General features: G+C 50.7%; 1 protein-coding gene across 3 annotated transcripts in view; it reads right to left on the bottom strand.

The window, feature by feature from the left end:
* Positions 1 to 17,847, bottom strand: part of NSD1 (nuclear receptor binding SET domain protein 1) — a 60,325-nt gene extending 42,478 nt beyond the window's left edge. Inside the window, exons 1-3 of one of the 3 annotated variants that reach the window (XM_085073917.1) lie at positions 17,717 to 17,847; positions 16,053 to 16,705; positions 1,568 to 1,703 (exon numbers count right to left, since the gene is read on the bottom strand). In XM_085073917.1, coding sequence (XP_084930043.1) covers positions 1,568 to 1,703; positions 16,053 to 16,685 — 769 coding nt within the window. In that variant the 5' untranslated portion in view covers positions 16,686 to 16,705; positions 17,717 to 17,847. Of the gene's footprint in view, positions 1 to 1,567; positions 1,704 to 16,052; positions 16,706 to 16,911; positions 17,033 to 17,716 lie in introns of those variants that run through there. The other 2 variants (XM_085073915.1, XM_085073916.1) reach the window with 2 other exon arrangements.
* Positions 17,848 to 20,282: the final 2,435 nt, after the last annotated feature.

The raw sequence follows: 20,282 nt of genomic DNA, 5'->3' as shown, positions 1-20,282 counted from the left end.
ATGCACAAAGAGCCCAGCACCTCTTCCTGCCAAAAACTGCCAGAGTTCAGATCCACCTGCTTTGCCACCTTGGCATTGGGAAGGGGAGACAAGCCAATTACATACAGCCACAAATGGAAAATATCATTTTCCCCTGAGCTCCATTGGTTTGAACACAAATAAAACAATGATGGGGGAGTCCATCATGTGGCTGGAGATCAGGCCTTCCTGGAATTTGCTAACAGAACATTTCCTCCCTGCAGAATTCCTTTATTAGAAACCCTCATGCACAGGCTGAGAGGGGAATACTGGACAGCTATATACATTAAATCCTGCCCAAAACTTATGAAGAGGGATGTGAGGGGAGAATATATGTCAGCATATCTTCTGGAAACATCTTTGACAGGAATTTGAGAGCTGGAAAGAGACTATTTAAAACAGCACATACAGTATTCTCTAGAATCAGGATAAATGCCTCCCAAGGGATGAAGGGGGAGGTGAAGAAAGAAGACTTCAGCAATCAGGCTTGAGGATGATGTGAGCACCATGGAGGAAAAGCTACTTCATGTCTCTAGAGAAACACCAGTGGCTCTGAGCTGATGGCCACTCAAAAAGAACTCCACTCATACCCAGCACTTGTCCATAGGCTGGCAAGGGCCACAAAACCTGGAGAGAAATACAGTAGTGAGTGGCAACCTCACCAGTCTAGAGCTGTCAGTGGCAGAGGAAACCAGCTCAAGGGGTTTCCAGTTGCCCACAGAACAAAAATAATCAATAAGGGAAACCAGGAACAAATAAGCCTTTGTGTTTGTGGCAGTCTCCCCATGGCATCTGGTATGATCCTAAAAGCAAACAATTCATCATTTCCCTTCTGTTCTCCCCATCACTCACCTATCTCTGTCTTGAGCTTGTAAGACACCTTCTCCCTTCCCTTCTCTCCTGTGGTCAAGCACACACAACTCTGTCCTATTTCCCCCATCTCTCCTCCTCACACTCAGCTCGCTTATACTATATGTTAAACATTCATGTATGTGGCTCCATCTTTCAGTTTCTCCAGAATTTCCCCAGCAACAGCCCCTTGCTTTCTTGTGCCAAGCAAGACCCAAAAATTTCACTTCCATGCACATGCTCCCATCACATCTTCAAGCATTCAACAGCTACACTGCACTACTCCACACTCCACTTCTCAGCCTCTCCAACCTTTGTGTCCTCACACACTCCAATCTTCCCAGCTCTGCTTCCTCACCTGTTGCACCTCTCTGATCTACCTCCTTTTTCTCTGTATCACTTTTTGAGAGGCTGCTCTTTCTTCTGCACTGCTGAGCTTAGCTCAACTACTCCTCCTTCCTACACCCTGGGAAGAAAAGCCTCAATGTCCAACAGCTATCTGTGCCACTTCACCACCCCCAGCACCCTGTTACTCCTGCCACCTCCCTAATTTAGCTCTCCTTTATGGATCCACGTCTTGTTTTCCATAGCAGTCTACTTCTTCACACCTTTCAAGGGCCAGAAATGCTTTTAAAATCAAAAAATGCAGCATCCTGCCACACACACCACCTTCACTTTGTGGTCTGAGTAGATACAGTACCTTTCATTTTTGAGTGACAGTCCAGCACTGGGTCACGACAAATTGTGCATGGCCACCATGGGCGTCTGCTGAACTTGGCCCAAACAAGATCCCCAACTTCATACTTCACTGGAGTAGCTTTCTTCTTGGCTTGGATCTTTGGGGAAAAAACAGGACACAAGAAATCACTAAAGCTCCAGATGCTTTTGAAGAGATTTGCCTCCCCCCCTGCGTGCAGATTACACGGGACAGCAGAGACATTTACATGAAAAAGCAAGTCCTGATTTTACTTAGTGGCTCCTACACCTTCAAAGAACAGAATGGTTCTCCCATTCTTCTGAAAGAACAAAACAATAAAGAGGATTTGAGAAAGTTTTTGTTATTTTTATAGTAAGTAATATGACCTCTGGCAAATGACTGCACTCAAACTTCACACATTTGAGCAGGTAAATATTTGGAGTCACGACTATTTTGCCATCAATTTTTTCATTTCAAAGGTTGCAACATACAGAAAAAGTAGCAGTAAGAGACAGTGAAATTTGCCTGACTGAAAGGTGCTAAGAACAGCAAATTAAGTGTTTATCAATTGGGAAAAAAAAACAGTTGGTATTTGCAAGTTAGTAACTTCACTGGAAAATATTTGAAACGAAAGACAGGTACAATCACATAAAGATCTTATATACTGATGTTTAGCTTGTATTAGCAGAAGTGGCATTGCTTTGCCTCAAAACGGAGCAGAAAGGGAGTGTAACAGCACTCACCTCCCTCTAGGACACAGACACACTGACCTTGCCTGTCTCCAAAACCCACTCACAACTATCAACTCTGCACACACAGTCACCCAAATCCACTCAGTTTCCCAGAGCTGTGCAGAGGCCAAGAGAACACCAAAATCTCTCAACACACAAACCCTAAAGCTGTTAAATGCTATTTCTGTGTCACTGCCCAAGAGCTGAGAGCAGATCCTGTGCTGTTTGCTAAGCATGTAGCCTCTCTGGCTGGATGTGCCCTATCAGCAGGACCTCTGCAAAGGAGAGAGAGGATCCAGGAGCTTTGGTGTTGTGAACAATTGAGCCAAGATGAGGTACAATAGGTTTTCACAAGATACAAAAGTCCCTGTAGCCAGCTGCGAGGTAACCTGCCTGTTAGGCAGCACCCACCAATATGTGCCAGGTGGGTTTAGCATTTCAGGAGATCCAAGAAGCACTCTAGGTGTGTTTCCTGCCAAGAAGCACAAGTAATATGCTCCTCATTAAAGCTGTTACAGCACAAACACACACCTTTCTGCTTCACTTCTCCATCCTGCTAACCACCCTGCTTGAGGCACGTCTCTTGCCATACCAAGTTCAACATCCCAGCAACTAAAACACAACAGACCTCTCTAATAAAAGGTATATTCCACTTCTCATTGAGTTTTATGGGTCTTCTTCATGTGGTTAAAGAAAACACGAAAGAATAAACCCTGACACATGAAAAAAAGGCACGTAATGATGTTGCAGACTACATTGTTGAAATTCTTCTCACTCACTCATCAAAAGCCACACAATAACTTATTGCTGAGCAGGAGTTCAGGAACAGGGAATGGGAACAGCACCGGGCAGGGGGCTGCAGCTCCTCTCTCTGTCACTGCCTCGCTGCAGCCTCCCTGTCTCCAGCTGTATCTGTGAGCACAGGAACCAGAGATGCTGCCTTGGCTGCTTCTTTTAAAATGCAGATGCACTTTCAGATGCAAACCCCCTCTTTTTTTAGTCCATTTCCAGCTTGTGCTCTTGTAAATGTGAGTTTGGCCTCAAATTTTTTTTTACACACATTTCCAGCCTGGGCTTTGAGGGGCACATGTATATCCCAGCTGATTATCTCTGACGCTGTGCATACACATACAACGGATGTGCATCTTACTGATAACTGTAACCTGAGCACAGTCACTGGACAGAGCAGTAAAACCTCGCTGGAGATTTGCCAGAGCCATTCACATTGATCCACCTGAAGGACACCCACAACCCCTGCCCCGAGGCAAGTCTGCATTTAAATCAACTCTTTGTCAACCTCCAACACCCCAGCCGAGTGAAAAGGTGGCTTTCAAGAAACTATTCAGACAATGCCTAAACCTCTTTCCAAGAAGTCAGCAGCTATTATCATTCCTGCCCAGTTTCCTCTCTCATTTCCCCGGAATTAGCAGTCAGCTGTTGGACTCACCATCACCCACCACCAAGTCTGCACCAGTGGGTCACAGAGACAGATCAGGAAGCACCATATGCTAAGGGACAGCCTTGTGACAGGATGCACTGCAGCAGGTCAATGTCTTGCATAATTTTCCTCTCTGCTATCTCTACGTCCCATCAACCTGCCAGAGATGCCTCTGCATTTTTTTTTTTACACAGACGTGTAACATTGAAAAACCAGCAGCAGAGGAGCAAAAGCAGCAGTTGTTGTCCTTTCCACGCACAGTTAAGTCTCTTCCTTTAAACTCTGCTGCATGATAGAAGAATTATAGCCCCAAAGCACATATTTCTTCTGTCAGAATACAAAAAAAAATTACTCCTATTAAAATTAGCATTTACTATGCCAAGATCAAACTGCTGATATATCCTGATGGCCAGAAATTCAGCCCTGCAGTAACTGACTTTTCTGTGAGCTAGGGAAAGCCCAAGATTTTTTTTTAAATAAATGTCAGATGTAGTTCCCTACATCTGATCACAGCACTGTTCACCTTCTGAGCATGGAAATACTGAAGTATTTACATAACAAGAAAATTTGTGTGGCACTGCAGATCAGGTAAGCACCACGTTGTAACTCAAGCGGAGATACAGTGAAGAAATTAAACCAGGTAAGAGCCTTGGTAAGTGAGGAAGGAAAGGACAGGGCCTTCCCCACTGATGAGGAACATCACTGTTTTGTATTGTTTGATGTTCTCAAGTGAGTCAGTACTGTCTACTCTGTTATCAACTGTTTGGCATTCATTCGTTGTTCAGATGGGACAAGCTACAGCCTAAACTCGAGATATGCAGCATTTCAGATCACTCTGTGCTATTTTTGGACAAAACAAGTCTGTACTTTGCAGATGTTTTTAATCAAACCCTCTCCAGCAAAGACCCCAAATGATCACTGTGAAAGAGACCACGAGCCAAGATTCAGCAGCAGAATGACACAAACACTACCTGCAAAGCCACCTCTTGAATTTGTACTACGTCAAACAAATACACCAGCCTGCAATTCACTAAGTAAAATACCAAATGTTGGTGCTCAGCTTCATGAGAAGGAAGCTTTCTATTAGAAAGTCAAGCACTTTTACCGTCCTGAAATTCTCACCATACAGCAAACACAAAACATATCAAGCAAAGAACACTTAGGTTTCCAAGTGTTTTTATTATGGTAAACATACTGTCAGTCCTCAACTGTCTGTCACCAATCTTCCACCTTTGAAAATAACCCATCGTTAAAAAGTGGAAACAATAATCCTTATCCAGTAACCACGCTTGGCTCTGCCACTGGAAGCTACTGTTCAATCCACCAATCTTGCTGGAAGAAGTGGCACAACGCAGCAGCCCACAAACACAGACCATGCTGACAGGCACAAGGTGCACCTTTCCTGCAGCACTGGACATCTCTAAATAAAAATCAGAGCAGCACTAGCCCCTCCAGTGCAGCTGGAGGCACAGCTGCAGACACCCCACGTGCCCCAACAGCGTGACCAGGGATGTGACCATCTTGGCAGAGCCACAGCAAGACTGAACTGCACACAAAGGGACAGAGAGATATCTGCTGTTACAAGCAATTTCAAATTTTCAATTTCATATACCCAAAGAGATATCTGTCCAGAGATCAAGCGCTGATCTGCAGCCATTGTAGCCCTGCACACTTCCAATTCAGACCTGTTTTGGAAAATCATCATGGAAATACTTGGCCAAGAAAGCCCTGTTACAGTTTATTCCTGACTTAATTATAAACAATGTTATTAAATGAAGCCAGGGACAGAACATGTTTTGCAGAAAGACTGGGGTAGCAAAAGAGACTGTGTGCAAGGAGGATGAAGAAAAGCAAGCAGGAAGCCACTGACCCCCCAAAAATAATGGATGAAGATCCTGCCAAGCCTGTCTCAGGCATGAACTAGACAGAATCAAAGCCAAGGAAGAAAATAACAGGAGGTGGCCACATCCAGAGGATAATTAACCAATACAGTATAAACAATAACACTAATAGCCTTTTCCCCTGAGTGTACAGCAGATACCTGCCCAGGGCCCTGCAGCAGCAGCATGGGACAGGGATATCTCCTGAGCAGATCTCACCACACTGGTAGCTAGCTGCCAGGTAAGTCACACCCCACACATGAACTGGCCCAAACATCACTGCCAGGGGCAGAAAGCACCAATAACTCTACCCCATAAGCTTCCAGTGCTCTCTTCAAACCTTCTCATTTCAGGGCAGCAACTCGTGCTTCTCCCTGCATTCCATCCATGCCCATGATCAAGCTGTTCCCAATACCTACTTCTTATTAGTTAGAACTGGAAGCCTAGTGAGGCCCCTATCAACCCAAACCATCCTGTGATTCTATAAAGAAGTTATCCACTAACATAACCAACTGCACAGTTGGTGTCACAGGTGCTCTGTGCCACTCCCAGCTCCTGCCATCTCGGTGGAACAGGTTATTCACCCTCTGTCCTCACAAAGGGGAGGCAGCAACTGAGGCAAGTTCTCCCTATTAAAATACTCCTAGAACAAGCCTGGAAGGGCATTGCTAAAGCTACCCCAAAAGTTTTCAGGAGATGGAGCTTCCCTCCAGCTACAGCACAACCTCACTGAGCAGAATTTAAGACAAAGCAGAGTAGATTTAACCTCAGCATTCAGGGTTATCCCTTTGTCCATACAGCTGCTGTCACAGTGGATCCAGATCCTTTAACTCCAGTCAAAAAAATGAAGCAGCAATGGATGCAATTCCCATACAGTGACTGCTGCTGACAGACAGTTAAAAGGTCAGTTCCTAGCTCTGTACTGCTCTTAATGAAGGGAGGATGGAGAGAAGTCTGAGTGGTCCAGTGTTCATTACTTCACTCGGCCCCAACATTTGTGCACTGAGAAATGAACAGACAGAGAGAAGGGAAGAGGGGAACTGGGAAATAACCTTTGCTTGGGAATGGAAAGGTAAAAAGAAGAGACTAAGACCAACAAAGTAAAATTAATAACTGCTTGTGATGAAAAATTAATTCTAATTAGCAAAGATTCATGTTTTAAAGAAGCTTTTCTAAAATCAAAACCAAATCAGTTAAAAAAACCCAAAACCCCAAAAAAACTGAAAGAAAATGAATGATTATATCTACTTGATAGCTTAAGAAATATTTGAAGCTAAGCAAACAGAGGTCACCAAAGTTTCCTCCATACAAAGTACCATTGCCAAGCACAGGAGCATTAAGTCTTTACAGAGAGAGGCTGCAATGCTGACCTGCACTTGCTGTGACAAAACTTACAGGAATCAATCCCTGCACAGGGAAAGGGGTAAGCCCAACTGGAGTCCATATGGACAAAACCCCCATCCAAACCACGGCACGCAATGGCATATCTGAAGAAACCAGAGTAATGATCACACTGGCACTTTATGGCAAGCTTCAAATCAAACAGGGCAGCTGGAGAAGCCTGCTGGAAGCCCATGGGCAGCCTGTGCTGCTGGGGACCTGGGGACATCCCCTTTGTCCCAGCTGCTCCACTCTTCCTTAGGCTTCAGCACTGCAGCAAAAAGCAAACAGGCGTCTGACCTACATTCATGTCTGAAAAAGTACACTACCTCTTATCTAGGACCATTATCATCCAGAAGTGTTAAATACTCGCTAATTAAATATTCACTAGCAAAAAATACAGCAGAGATTATGATACAGACCAAACTTCTGTTATCAAATTTCTGTGGGTATTTGTTGTCTTTGGCCAGTTTTTAGTACCCTTTTCCAGGGTACTAAAGTTTTTCAGGGTTCATACATTCATATGAACTACCCTGAAAAGTTAAAATCAAGAGAGCAGATTGGACTACTTTGGGTAATTCCTACATCCTGAAGCATTTATATTAAGGTCAGGAGTTACCCACATACAGATTTTAAATAAAGAATGTACTGACAAGATAACAAGTCTCAGTCTCCAAGATAACAGTAACAGCATCCATGTTTCACTCAATGGAGATAGTTTTCCTTATGGACTGGATGGAAGAACAGTGCAAGAGAAAGCTTTGGCACTTCAGCATCCTAACTACCAGAAATGCACCTGACAGCAACGTTTGAGGGAGACAGAAGAAGGAAGTGAGAGAGAAGGGGTATGATCTCAACCAGATCCCTGGTGGAGAGAAATCCACAAACACACAGAAGACTTCAGACCACTGCCAGAAGCCTGAAGCTGAGGACAGACTCTCACACTTGCTTATCTGCACACATTTGAAATGATAAACCACACTCTCTTTAAACCTGGCTCTTTTAATCAGCACTAATTGTTTCAGCATGAGAGGAACTGCTAGCATTACCAGAACTTTGCAAATTCTCGCAAAGAACAAATACCCACAAATAGCTTCTTATGTCAGAGAACAAGCAAAAAAAAACCCCCAAACTGAAACGAGGTCATCAGATCTGTCCCCTTTTCAGCCTTACTTTTGTGCTCTTCTATGTATTATCAAACACATTACTCACAAGCAAGACATCTGATAAACACAGCGTTCACTTTTCAGACATGAAGTTTCTAAATCCATGAAATGAAAAACAGATTCAAGCTGTGCAAAACGAAACTTGGCTATTCTAATTTATATATGTATGCTCTATTCATTACAGCTTAGGCTGTAACCAGAATGAAGCAGAACTAGAGAACAACATGTACAGTGCAAAGAGTGAATACTGTATTAGAACCTCAACAGCTAAAAAGTGTGAGTTTGGGTTGAATTAAATGAAATTAACTGGCTTGTTGCTTGTTTTAGTTTGGGTGTTGATGTTGTTTGGGTTTTTTAAATCCATGGGATTCTTTAAAAGCAACAAACATCTAAGGGGGGCTTGCAAATCTCATCTGCAGAAGCTTTTATTTACCTACAGGAGAGGAAGGGATAATCCCACTTTGCTAGGCCAAATAAAAAGATGCCTCTTACACAAAACCATTACCTCCTGAAAATGAAGTGGCATTCAGCATGTAAGTCCCCCTACCCAACTGCACCATTTTTCCAAAAGAAACAGAAATTCTATTCATATTAAATTAACTTTTAATTTGCACTTCAAACTTTGACTGCTTTTTCTGAATCCCTACAAAAAACAAAATCAGAAATTTGAAACACCAGCAGGGCAATAAATTTATCTTGTGCTTATTTCTTTCTTGGTATCTGCACTCAAAGTCATGACCTGAGGAAGGTTTATGCTTCAGGCACCATGTACCACAAACTTACGCTTCGGAGAGGCTTCCAAACCTTTCTGTGGTGAATCCAGCTTCCTAAGCATTGTGAACATACTGTGAGATGATAGCCAACTAGAATCAAGAGGAATCTGACTTGTTTTACTGCTGTTATTTAGATATCTGCGGGCAGTCACCACATTAGCCAGAACACTAGGAAGTCTGAACAGGTGCTTGGGAAAACCAAAACAAAGTAACATCAGGGCATGGGGAGGATCTATTAAAAGGGTGATAACCATTCTGCTCCTCAGCCTTCCTGCATTAGGTAACAGCAGGTTTCCATCTTTCCACCAACAGTGGGAGGGAAAGTCATGAACACACTCCTCCAAAACAAGTGGAACATGGAAGCTTCAAGCAGGGCTGAGGGCGAGAGCCTCACTGCACACTCAGCACTGCAACTACAGGAGCTAAAGAAGAAACTGGAAGTTTCCAGTGTGCTGAGACACTACCATGCAGGAAATTCACTGTTCACTTTTTCCTAAAAAAAACACACCAAAAGGCACCCCATCCTTTGGCTTGGATAAAACACTTGGATTGCTCCATCCAACTCAACACTTCTGTTGTCTCACATGCAAAAGTCAAGGTCTGAAAATAAAAAAAGGAATCTCCAGTGCATTAATTCTGATCAACGTCTGAAAGTTACAACAGATTACCCTGTTATTTTATTATATTACTATTTCACTATGAAACTTTTTTCCCTGCAGAGCCCATCTGTGGGATGTGCCACCTCCAGCAGCATCTGCAGCTATCCAATAGCACACATAATCCACAGAACAAGTTCCCTATCAAGAACTCACTCAAAGCTTTTCTTGCCAACCCTTCCTACCCCAGCGCTCAACCCCATGAGGAAAAGGATGGGAAAACACATGGGGAAGCCTCCAGGACTGGAGATATGCTGCCCTTTCCCTGTGATTCATCCACCAACAGTGCTGCCAAAGCACTCCCTTCCCTGCTACCACACATGGGGTGCCCCTTCCACCTGCAGCCTTGCTCTTCACGCAGAGCCCCAGGAGCACCTCAGCCCCAAAGGAAGAGCAGAGGCTGCTGCTGGAAAAACCATTCATTCTCCTGTGGATTGTGCAGCTCCATCACTGCCAAAGCTACAATCAGCCCAGGCAATAATTTGGGACAACTTAGCACAACCCTTCTGCTAGGGCTGTGCTAGAGACAGCAGTGAAGGCACCCAGCCAGGACCAGCCTGCCCTTTTGAGGGGAAAGAAGTGACACATAAGGTGACTTTTCTCTCAACTTCTTGCCATTTTTCAAAAAAACCATGTGAGATAAATCTTAATGATAACCACAGAGAGTCAGCATGTCAATTTTAACAAGTGCTTCACCATCCTTCAGTAGAGGCAAGACACACTGCTGAAATTTCTCCTGGCTTCATCAATGCTTTTGGACACAAAAGAGATGGATGCACACCCAGGCCCATCTTTATCTCTGTCACACATTTAATCACTGCTGCAGAACTACTGTGAGCAGCCACACTGGAACCAGATTTCTAATTCAACAAGAAGAGAGAACTTCAGATGGCACCCATTTCACCACATGGCAGCATCTTCCCCTCTCCTGGGCACTGGGGTCAGGAGCACCCAGTCAGATCAGCCAAAGCAATGCCTGTGCTCCCACCCAGTGCTGAAACAGTGAGGCTACAAACTTTCCACCTCACACTTTTCCTCAGCATGGCACTACAGCTTTGCAGCCATGCCAAAATCCCTTGCGCTACCACTCTGCACCAGCTGGCTCCGTGCAGACAGAACAGAACCTAGGTCATAGTCTTTTTGGTATTAAAAGTGGCATTCACTAAAACTGTTATGTTTTTTAACCTTCAGGACAACTCCCTGCCTGCTAAGACTTCTTCCTTCAGTTGTTTCTATTCCCTGTGCCTTTCTAAATGCCAGAGCAAATAACTGAACACAAATCAAAATTACTATATACAAGAACACGTCCATCACAGGCAAGAAAAGAAGAAGTATATTCTAAGCAATTGCACTCAAAATTGATCATCATCCATAACACCGATTTTTGAACTATAGTTTTAAAGAAATACCATCTCAATTATAACTTCGAGAGTACCAATTTTCCCTTGGGGCTCATGTGGCTTGTTAACCATATTCAGAGTTGACCTCTTGAGTGAGCTACACATTTGTTCAGTTAAATTGGGGGAATTTAAAAAATAAAACCTTAATAATTGTTGCACATCACAGAGTTTAACCCCACTTCTGGGAACAGGGTGTAATGGGGTACAACAAGAAGCTGCTACACTACAAGAGGCTATCAACAAATCCATTACTTCATGCAAAATATGCTGCTCTGAAGTCAAAGGTTACTGCTACAGCACCAAACTGAGCCACTATCATTGATTTTACCAAGGCCTGAGAAGAAGCTGTAACAGCAAAATTCCAATCACAGTACTCTCAACAACCTGAGATTTGTTAGGAAAAAAGGCTCAAGTGTGGGAGATACACTTTTCCAAAATAAATCATCAGCATGTAGTCAGCTAGCAGAGCCAGCAGAGCCTGAGAGGCAGCATCCAGCCCAGAAAAACACCTGTAAAAGCTAATTTTGTTGCTACTACTGCCAAACTTACAACTGCAAACAGCATGTTAACCAGGATATTGCTCGAACAATGTCTCTCTTGCTCAAGTTTCAAAAGTAAGTTTTAAATTTAGAAAACAGAAATTACACAGAGGTTTCTGTCATTATATCCAGTAAAACCTCACTTTCAATCTGCAAGAAAATACCTCTGGTTTTCCTATTTGCAAACAGACACGTTCAGCTTCAGAACATGAACCACGAAGGCATCAGTCATTCAAATTTCACACAGCACGCCACGTATTTTCTAGAGAAACCAAGTCATTTCCTGTAACATCACGTACAAACAGATATTTCACTCCTAATCAGCAATCAGGGAACAAAATACAATGAAACAAGGAGAGGAAGGACAATCTCAGCCAAATTCTATGATGAACACTCCCAGGACCCAAACTGCTGTGCAGGAGAGCTCTGGATCCTACAGACTGTTCAAAACCCTCAGAATGAGCTGCTCTCACACCCTCACACACAGCAGGTCTTGCTGTGACAGCTCCTAACACCCACCCACTCACACCTCCACCACAACCGAGAGGCAATGCAGCATCATCACATCGTGAAAGCATGAAGTCATTAAGGACCTCAAAAATTTAAGGTCAAGCAGTAACACAGGCAAGGACAGGACCCTCACTGTGGAAATACCTATTCCTCTGGATGCCCACCATGTCTGAAGTCCTTTACAGGTAAGTTTAGAGCTATTTGAGAAAGGAATGCCCTTCAGTACAACGCTTGGTGGGTGTCACCAGGCTGCACAGCAAGGCAAGATACACACTCTTTTCTGTGAAATAATACCATCTTCCAAACATTGTAAATCCTAGTGGCAAAGAGGGATATGTGAAAGATCAGAGGCATAGGGACAGTACCAGACAAAGAGCCTGTGCTCTCCAGGTGCACAGAGTGGGAGATGATGCCCACAGGAAGCACTGATGGCCAAATGAAATTCATCTCCTCACCAGGAAGATGTCAACTGACCAAGGAAATTTATGTTCCCTGCTAAAACAAACCACTGCCATGCCTATTGTATCTCAGAGATATAATGTTATCAGTAGTTAGCTGGATCCTCAAATCAACAGTCTGTAGTAGAAGATTCTTTCAGAAATGTTTACAGGAGTAGTATCACATGGTTTTAGTTCCTTCATTTTATTTTTAGCAGAGAGAGAAATGGCACCAGATACGTCAGCTAATAAACCAAGCACCAGAGTAACCCTCACACAGGCAACATCAACACTTTATAACGAGAGTACCCTCCCAGAGCTGCAGATTAGAACAGAACTCAAGTTCATAATGGATTAATTCTCAAGAGCACTCTGCTGGCCTTCAGTACTTCTAATATAATACAAACAGTGTGATCCCGGTAAAGCAAAAACCTTCCAGGAGCCTTACACACATGTCCCACTCATACTTCACACACAGCCCATGGAAGCAGCCATTCTTAGGGATGAAAGATCTGGATCTAGATCTCCCTGTACCTCACTGCCATTTCCCGAACATCACACTCCTGCATCGTGGGAATGGACCACAAGGAAATAATAATGACAAGCAACACTGAGCCTCATGCAAGCCTCGGCACATCCTGAAGTCTGAAACCATCACAGTCCCATGGAAAAAAATAAATTGTGAATGCCTATCATACACACAGCAGGAGTGGCCCAGAGGTACCTGAAACTCTGCTTCCTGGAGTGCTCAACTCTGCAAATCAAACAACTCAAACACACACACTTTGTGAGTAGTAGCTAAAAATCAACAAGCCAATGAAATGAAGTAATAAGGCATCAAAACTTACATTAGAAGAACAAAATTTCCACATGAGAGTTCTGCAATAAACAAATCCACCTGTTCCAATTCCTCAGCATTCAATTCAAGCAGTATCTACAGTGCTCAGACCTGGTGTGGCTGCACCCACTCTCCCCAGCACTGGAGTCTGGGCACACTTCTCCCTCCAACTCTACATAATGCTGTCCAGGGCTTCTGCAACTTGAAAAGGCCAGGAGAGCATCACAGACAACTCCCATCAAGAACAACCCCCCATTTAAATTTAAATGGCCATAGCCCAGTATGTGCACAAGGCAGCAAGCCAGCAGCTGCCAGCAGTCACTGTACCACCACCTCTGGAGAACAAGACCCAAGAACCGCTGCTATCATTTCCTTCTCCACAACACAAAATCTATCAGGAGCTGCTGGGAACTTCAGACACCCTTAAGGGGAGATTAAGTTGGCACTTAAAATAGCTTCAGTTTAGAATACACACATCTCTCTTTACAAGTGAATGGTACCTGTGCAACCTCCCCTGTCTGGAGCAATGTTTGAGAGCAGCAGGTGCCAGGGCTATTAACAAATCCCCATGCAAAACAATACCTGCCAACACCTCTCATGCCCAGGGGCATTACTTGAATGCTGGACTTTGCATCCCACTTTGAACCAAATTCTGGCCCTTTTGCTGGAAGTACTCTTGACATTTCAGAAATCAGACTTTCCAAAGCAAGCATCTATTGAAAAATTCAAATCCTGCAAGGGGCAGACACAGACATCTGAAATACACACACACTTCCCTCTTGGCAAAACAGGAAGTTTGAGCAGCAGCGGCATATTCAGAGCCATGAGCTTAAAAAATAAAAGCTCTGAGACAGTCTTGCTGTAACGTGGAGTCCCATCATCAGGCAGCATAAAATTAAGAGTAGCCCAGCTACGACAAACGTAAAAATAGCTGTGCAGAACTCCCAGGGATTCGTGGTGCTTTTTTCGGGGGAGTTTTTAAGTTTTAGCAGGCTCTCAAAAAAAGTTGACTCCAGTTACTGAACATAGATGAGACTGGAATGAAACACCTAAATGAATACATGACCCGAGGAGCAAGCCTGGTTATTTCTAGCTACTATGTCATGTTCAACAATTAAAAGATTTTAATTGTCTCAGTGGTAACTTGGCACAGAGGAAAATCCCTGTCTCTTCTCATTCCACAGCAGTGGGGCTAAAAGGAAGAACCACTCAGACAACATGCATTTACTTAGTAAAGAAAGAATGCAAGACTTAGGGAAAGCAGAACCCCAGGCTGCCTAAAAAATGCTTTTCTTCTCTGCATTTTTTTTTAGGAACACAGCTATGCTTTCAAGTCACCACAACAACCCAGCCAGGCTAACTACAGCACACAGGTAAGGCAGTTTTGCTGAAAAGTCAACCCTCCTTGCATAATCAAATAACAGGCTCCATCTCTAGGACAGTTTTGTCACCGTACCAGCTGCAGTTCCGTGGAGCACGTTGTAAATGCAAGTGTTGTGAAAGTACCTCTGCGAGCTTCTGTTTACAAAGTGAGACCCTCCCACAACCGCATCACTGAGCACATGTCTGAGAGAGATGCCCGCTTTGCTCTGCAAAACAAAGCTGAGGAGGTGCACAAACCTCAGACCCACAGCACTCTCTCACCACCGAAGACCGAGGGATTCCTCCCAAGGAACACTGAAGAGTATCTACACGCCTGAACTGTTCCCAAAACAAATTAAGCTGCTGTCAGCATCTTCTGAAATCGCCCCTTCCATTGGCACTCTGTGACAAGTGCTCCCCACCTCCCAGAACACGCAGCAGGAGCACTGAGTGTTCCCAAAGGAACACAGTCCTGCCTCCCAAGTGCTGCAAGAACCAGCATGATCTGCCCGGCATCAGTGGCTCTACTGAAATTAGAGAGCAAGATGATTTCGGTATTAGTCCTGTCATATGAGCTAATCTTCAAACCCTGCATCAATGCTTAAATCCCAGAGTATCCTCCAGCAAGGAACCTTGAGGTTGCAAAAACAGATTGAAGAAAAAAAAATACTGAAAACCTGCAGGAAATATACATACATGGCTGCAAATAAAAGGTCACACTGATAAACATCTCTTATACTTGGATTCAAAAGTAAATTAAACCAAAACATTACTAACTACATTTATCTCCTTTCAGAACTCTCGAAGTTCTATCGGTTTTCCTTATTAATTACATTATAATTAAACTAAAGGAATTTGTGAGCATAGAAAGAAATTAAAAAAAAAAGCAATCCTGAGTAAGAGGCAAGGTTTGCTGCCCGTGAGGTCTGTCAGACCATGACACGGCCTCTCCCTGGCCACCGCCAAGGTCTCTCAGCTCGGGAACCTCAGGCCTGGCCAGACAAAGAGCCTCTGACAGCGCTCTGCCAGAGCGGCAGAAGATGAGAACGCTCCCTCCTGCCCTCAAAAAAACCCTTCCAACCGGGAAAAAACTCCACCGAGAACTCTGCAGCGAGTTGCTAGGCAGAGAGATGGTTGCCTCTTATTCCTGACAGGAGAAAAAGCGGTGGGGGGAGAGCGGGCGGCCGCGGCGGGACACAGGTGCGCGGTGAGCGCGGTGACAGCCCGCGCTGGCCCCGGCAGGGTCCCCTCGCTCGGTAAGATGGCTCCCATCCTCCGGGGTGCCGGGGCGAGGGAGGCAGCGCGGCCGGCCTGGCCCTGCCGCACCGCAAAATGGCAGCGGCCACGGCCCCCCCGCCCGCGCTCCGACGGTGCTTACGAGTTGCAGGGCCGCCGAGGACTCAGCCTTCTCCCCGGGGCCGCCGTCCGGCACCGACTCGGCCGGCTGTAGGCGGCTGTCGGGGCCCCGCTGCGGAGCGGAGCGGCCGCGGCTCCGCGGGCCGGGCTCTGTCGCCTCCTCCTCCTCCTCGTCGTCGTCGTCCTCCTCCTCCTCTTCCTCGTAGTCGTAGTCGTCGTCGTCGTAGTCGTCGTCGTCCTCCTCCTCCTCCTCCTCCGGAGTCTCGGCGCCCTCCTCCTCCGGCGCCTCCTCTCCGCCGTCCCGCAGGAGCAGGGGGAAGGCCCGGGCCCCGCGGGACACCTCGGCCGCCGGGTCCTGCGCCGCGGGCAGGCGGGCAGCCGGCGAGCCAGGGTCGGGCAGGGCCTCAGCGCCGTCGGCGGCACCGCCGAGGTACTCGGCGTTGATCATGGAGGCCAAGTCCTGCAGCCGGCGCAGCGGGATGTAGCAGGACGACGGGTCTTGGCCGTAGCCGGGCTTGGCGGCCGCCAGCTGCATGGCGGGCGGCTCGGGGCCGCGGGCCTCGCCGAAGGGGCCGCCCTTGGGCTCGGCGGCCGACAGCGAGGTGCCGAAGGGGACGAGGCAGCTACGGCGGCTCACTTCGCAGGCCTGCTCCATGCCGGGCGGCGGGCATCCACCTGCGGGCACAGCACAATGGGGTCAGCCCGGCCCGCACTGCAAAATGGCAGCCGCACCCGGGGGCCGCGTTTGGCTCCGCCGGCCCCGCTCCGCCACCGCCGCACTACAGGCCCCAGGCCGCGGCCCGGCCACCCCGGCTCGGCTCGGCACGGCCGGCGCCCGGGTCGCTCGCCGTGCTGGGCGCTGCCGCAGGGCCGCCGCTCACCTGCGGGTGCCGCGGGCGGCTCGGCGCCTGCCCCCGGAGCGGGCGGATGGGGAGACGCGCCGACCCGGCCCGGCCAGGCCCCGCCGCCGCCGCCGCTCCGCCGCCTCCCTCCTCCTCCCTCCCCCGCATGCGCGCGCCCGACACCGCCGCCGCCATCCCGTTCGGGCGCGCGGGCGCGCGCCCCCACCCCGCGCGCCCCCGCTCTTGGGGTTCGGCGGCCACGGCCAATCAGCGCGCGCGCGCCCGCGCGGGCCTGCCCCCCCCCTTCCCACACCCCCGCAACAACCCCCCCCGACGGCCCCCCCCATCTCGGGAGGGGGAGGTGGGGAGGGGGCGCTCAGTGCTGCCCCCCCCCGGCGCGCCCCGGCCCGGCCCGGCCTGCCCCGCTCCCCGCATCCCCCCGCCCGGCACCGCGGCCTCGGGGCCGCCGCCCGCACCTCCATCGTAGGCGGCGGCGGGGGGCACCGGGTGGATATAGGACGGGGCGGCCCCGCGGTGTCTCGCCCGCCGCTCCCCCCCCCCACCTCCGGTACGCCGGGCAGGCCGCGGGCCTGCGAGCAGCGGCGGAGCGGGCGCCAACAAAATGGAGTCGGCCAGGCCCTGCGCCCCGGCGGGGCACCCGGGCGGTGGCGGCCTCCGTGCACCGCTCGGCACCGCTCCCGGTGCCCGCGGGCGGTCAGCGGGGCGGGTGCCGCGGGTCGCCGCCCGCCCCCGCCGGGCTCGGGTTACCCCCTGCCATTGTCCACCGCGCCCCGCGGGCCGGCCCGGCGCCCCCGCCGCGCTCCCCCACCGCCCTCCCGCGCACCGGCGGGCCGGGCCGTCGCCCTCCGCGGGGCTGCCGTGCAGAGCCGTGCGAGCCTTGCCGAGCCTCGCCCGCCGGGGAGCGGCGCCGGGTGCCCGCGGCCTGGCTGTCCTCGCCGGGCTCCGCCGCTCCCGGACAGCCGCGCTCCCGCCCGCCCTCCCGCCGCCGAGCGGCGCGCACCGGCCCCGCGCCCGCCCGTTCCGCCGGGACGGGCTGCCACCGCCGCCCCCCGCAACCAGCCCGCGGCCCCGCGGCGGGCGGCGGCTCCGTCGCTACCTCCGATGCGGGCCGGGGTCTCCGCCGCCAGCCGCGCGGGTCCGGGCGCCGCGCCGCGCCGCCGCCGCACCGGCACGGCTGGGCAGGCACGGGGCGGGGGGCAGCCGGGGCAGCGCGGGGATGTGGCACCGGGGCGGTGCTGCCCGGGCCGCGCGGGGGGCAGGGCCGGGCTGCCGCCCCCCGGGGTGCCGCTGCGGGGCTCGACGCGGCGCTGCCCGGGCAGACCTGCTCCCCCCGTCCGCCGCTGCCCTTTGTTTCCCCCCCCGCCGCCCCCGGCCCGGCCGTGCGGGAGCCCCCGGCCGTGCTGGCGCCGCGCTCCCCCCGCCGGGCTGGGCCCCGGAGCAGCCGCTCTGCACACCCAGACAAGGGAGCGCCCGCTGCCCGGGCCTCGCTGCCCCGCAGGCGCAGCTTTTCCCCGCTGAAACGCTGTCCTGCAGCGGCTGTGGGCTGGCACCTCGGCGAGACAGTGAGGACTTGCCTCCTCCCTGCCTGCGCACCTTGGCAGCACCACTGAGGGCACTTGGCTTCTTGGTGCCCCTGTGGTCTTGTCCAAGCGCTCCCTCTGCCTTGTCTGTGGTTGGCAATGGAGCAACCATTTCTCCCAGCATCTACTCCTGAGGGGTCACACCAAGGTCCCCGACCTATTGTCATCCCACTGGTGTGCTGCCACCACAGAGAAACTTCCATGCTCAGCTCATGCCACTCCAGCACACCCACGGAGGGTGGGGTGACTCGGCAGGAAGTTTTGCTCGTGACATGTTTGTACCTCCGAGGTCCCAGCCCAGGGCTCAGCTGGTGGCACCTGGCCTATTTTAGGCCCTTTCACCCCGTGATTACGTGCCATGGTGACATGTGGGAGCTGGGGCCATGCTGTGCCCAGTGCTGAATGAACTTGGCACCAAGTCCCAATATTCACACAGTTCTCCCCACCCACGCAGAGCTCAGGCATCACCTGGCATGCCTGGGTCCCTTGGTTTACACCTGAATGGGGGAAATACATTGTTCACCTCCTTGGGATTGCCTCCAGCTCTGGTAGCCACGGCCTGGCACACCCAGGAGAGGGCCCAGCAGCCAACTTTCCTCCTTTCTCTTTGGAGCAACCTGCCACGCACGTTTCTGCCACGTTCCCAAAATAAAGCTCACGGTTCATTTATACCCCCCCAGGGGCGGGCAGGGCCCTGCACAGGGCGGTGTCTTCCCAGAGCCCGGTGTCTGAGATCCAGTGAGCAACCTGGGGAGATGTTTAGGGCTGTTTCTAAGCAGAGAAACTATCCTGGGCGCTGACTGTCACCAGCTGCCCTCCTGCTGATGTGCCCCCCTTAGGCTAGTAGGGAGAGCGATGGCCACCATCAGGACGTATCCCAGCCTGGTTTCCCCCTGTGAGCCCGTGGCCCATGGCGCAGCACATCCCCATCGAACACTGGTGTGCAGGGTCTGTACCACTTGGGCAGCGATGCCCAGGCAGCTCTGGGCACCCCGAGGCATGTCCACATCCCGCTATCCCAGCGGGGCTCCACAGCGATCCACCTGCAGCTGTGTGGTTACTCGTACAGAGAGGAATGGGGCAGTGGTGGCGGAACGCCCTCAGACGCACTTCCCATCTGCCGTGTCACCTCTGCTCGTGCCACGGCTATCGCCCGCAGGAAAGGCCCTTCTCGGGCCCGTCTCTTCCGGCAAAGGAACAGGGAAATGGCATCCCGGCCATTGCGTCCCGCTCCCGCCCGGATGTGCGGCACAGCGGGCAGCGTGACCAGCCCTGCCGCCGCAGGGCTTTGTCTGCGGGCTGCAGCGGAGAGCGCGGGCGGCTGCGGCCTCCTTGCCGAGGGGTTCGCCCTGAGCCCCACACCCCGCGATCCTGCTCACCCCCAGCCCTGCCCGGCTCCCAGTTCACGCCGGGGCTCTGCGGCCGGTCAGGGCCGGTGATCACGGAGCCGCCCGCACTGCGGGCTCCCTCTGCAGGCTCCGGTGCCCGCGCACAGCCCGCACGGTTCCCCCACGGGAACGGCCCGGTGCCCCCGCTCCCGGCGGGAATGTGCATCTCCTGCTCCCGCCATGGCCGCTCCCCGCCGCCGCGGTGATGCCGAAGGGAGCGCGGCCCCGCACCGTGGGCTCCCGCGCGCTCCCGCCGAGGGGGATGGGAGCGTCACGGCCGACCGGCGGGCAGCACCAGACCCCAGCGCGGACGGAGCTGTGGCCCACGCGGGTCCCGCGGGAGCCGTGGGCAGGATGGGCTGGCTGCGAGTCGCCTCCGGCCGCGGATGTTCGCTGGGGCGGGGACCAGGGGGAGCGCGGA

The sequence above is a fragment of the Lichenostomus cassidix genome, chromosome 13, assembly GCF_008360975.1.
Source record: "Lichenostomus cassidix isolate B80296 chromosome 13, HeHo_3.0, whole genome shotgun sequence".
Classification (NCBI taxonomy): Eukaryota; Metazoa; Chordata; class Aves; order Passeriformes; family Meliphagidae; genus Lichenostomus; species Lichenostomus cassidix.
Note: the sequence above shows the minus strand (reverse complement) of the source record. Positions and strands in the feature narration are given on the sequence as shown.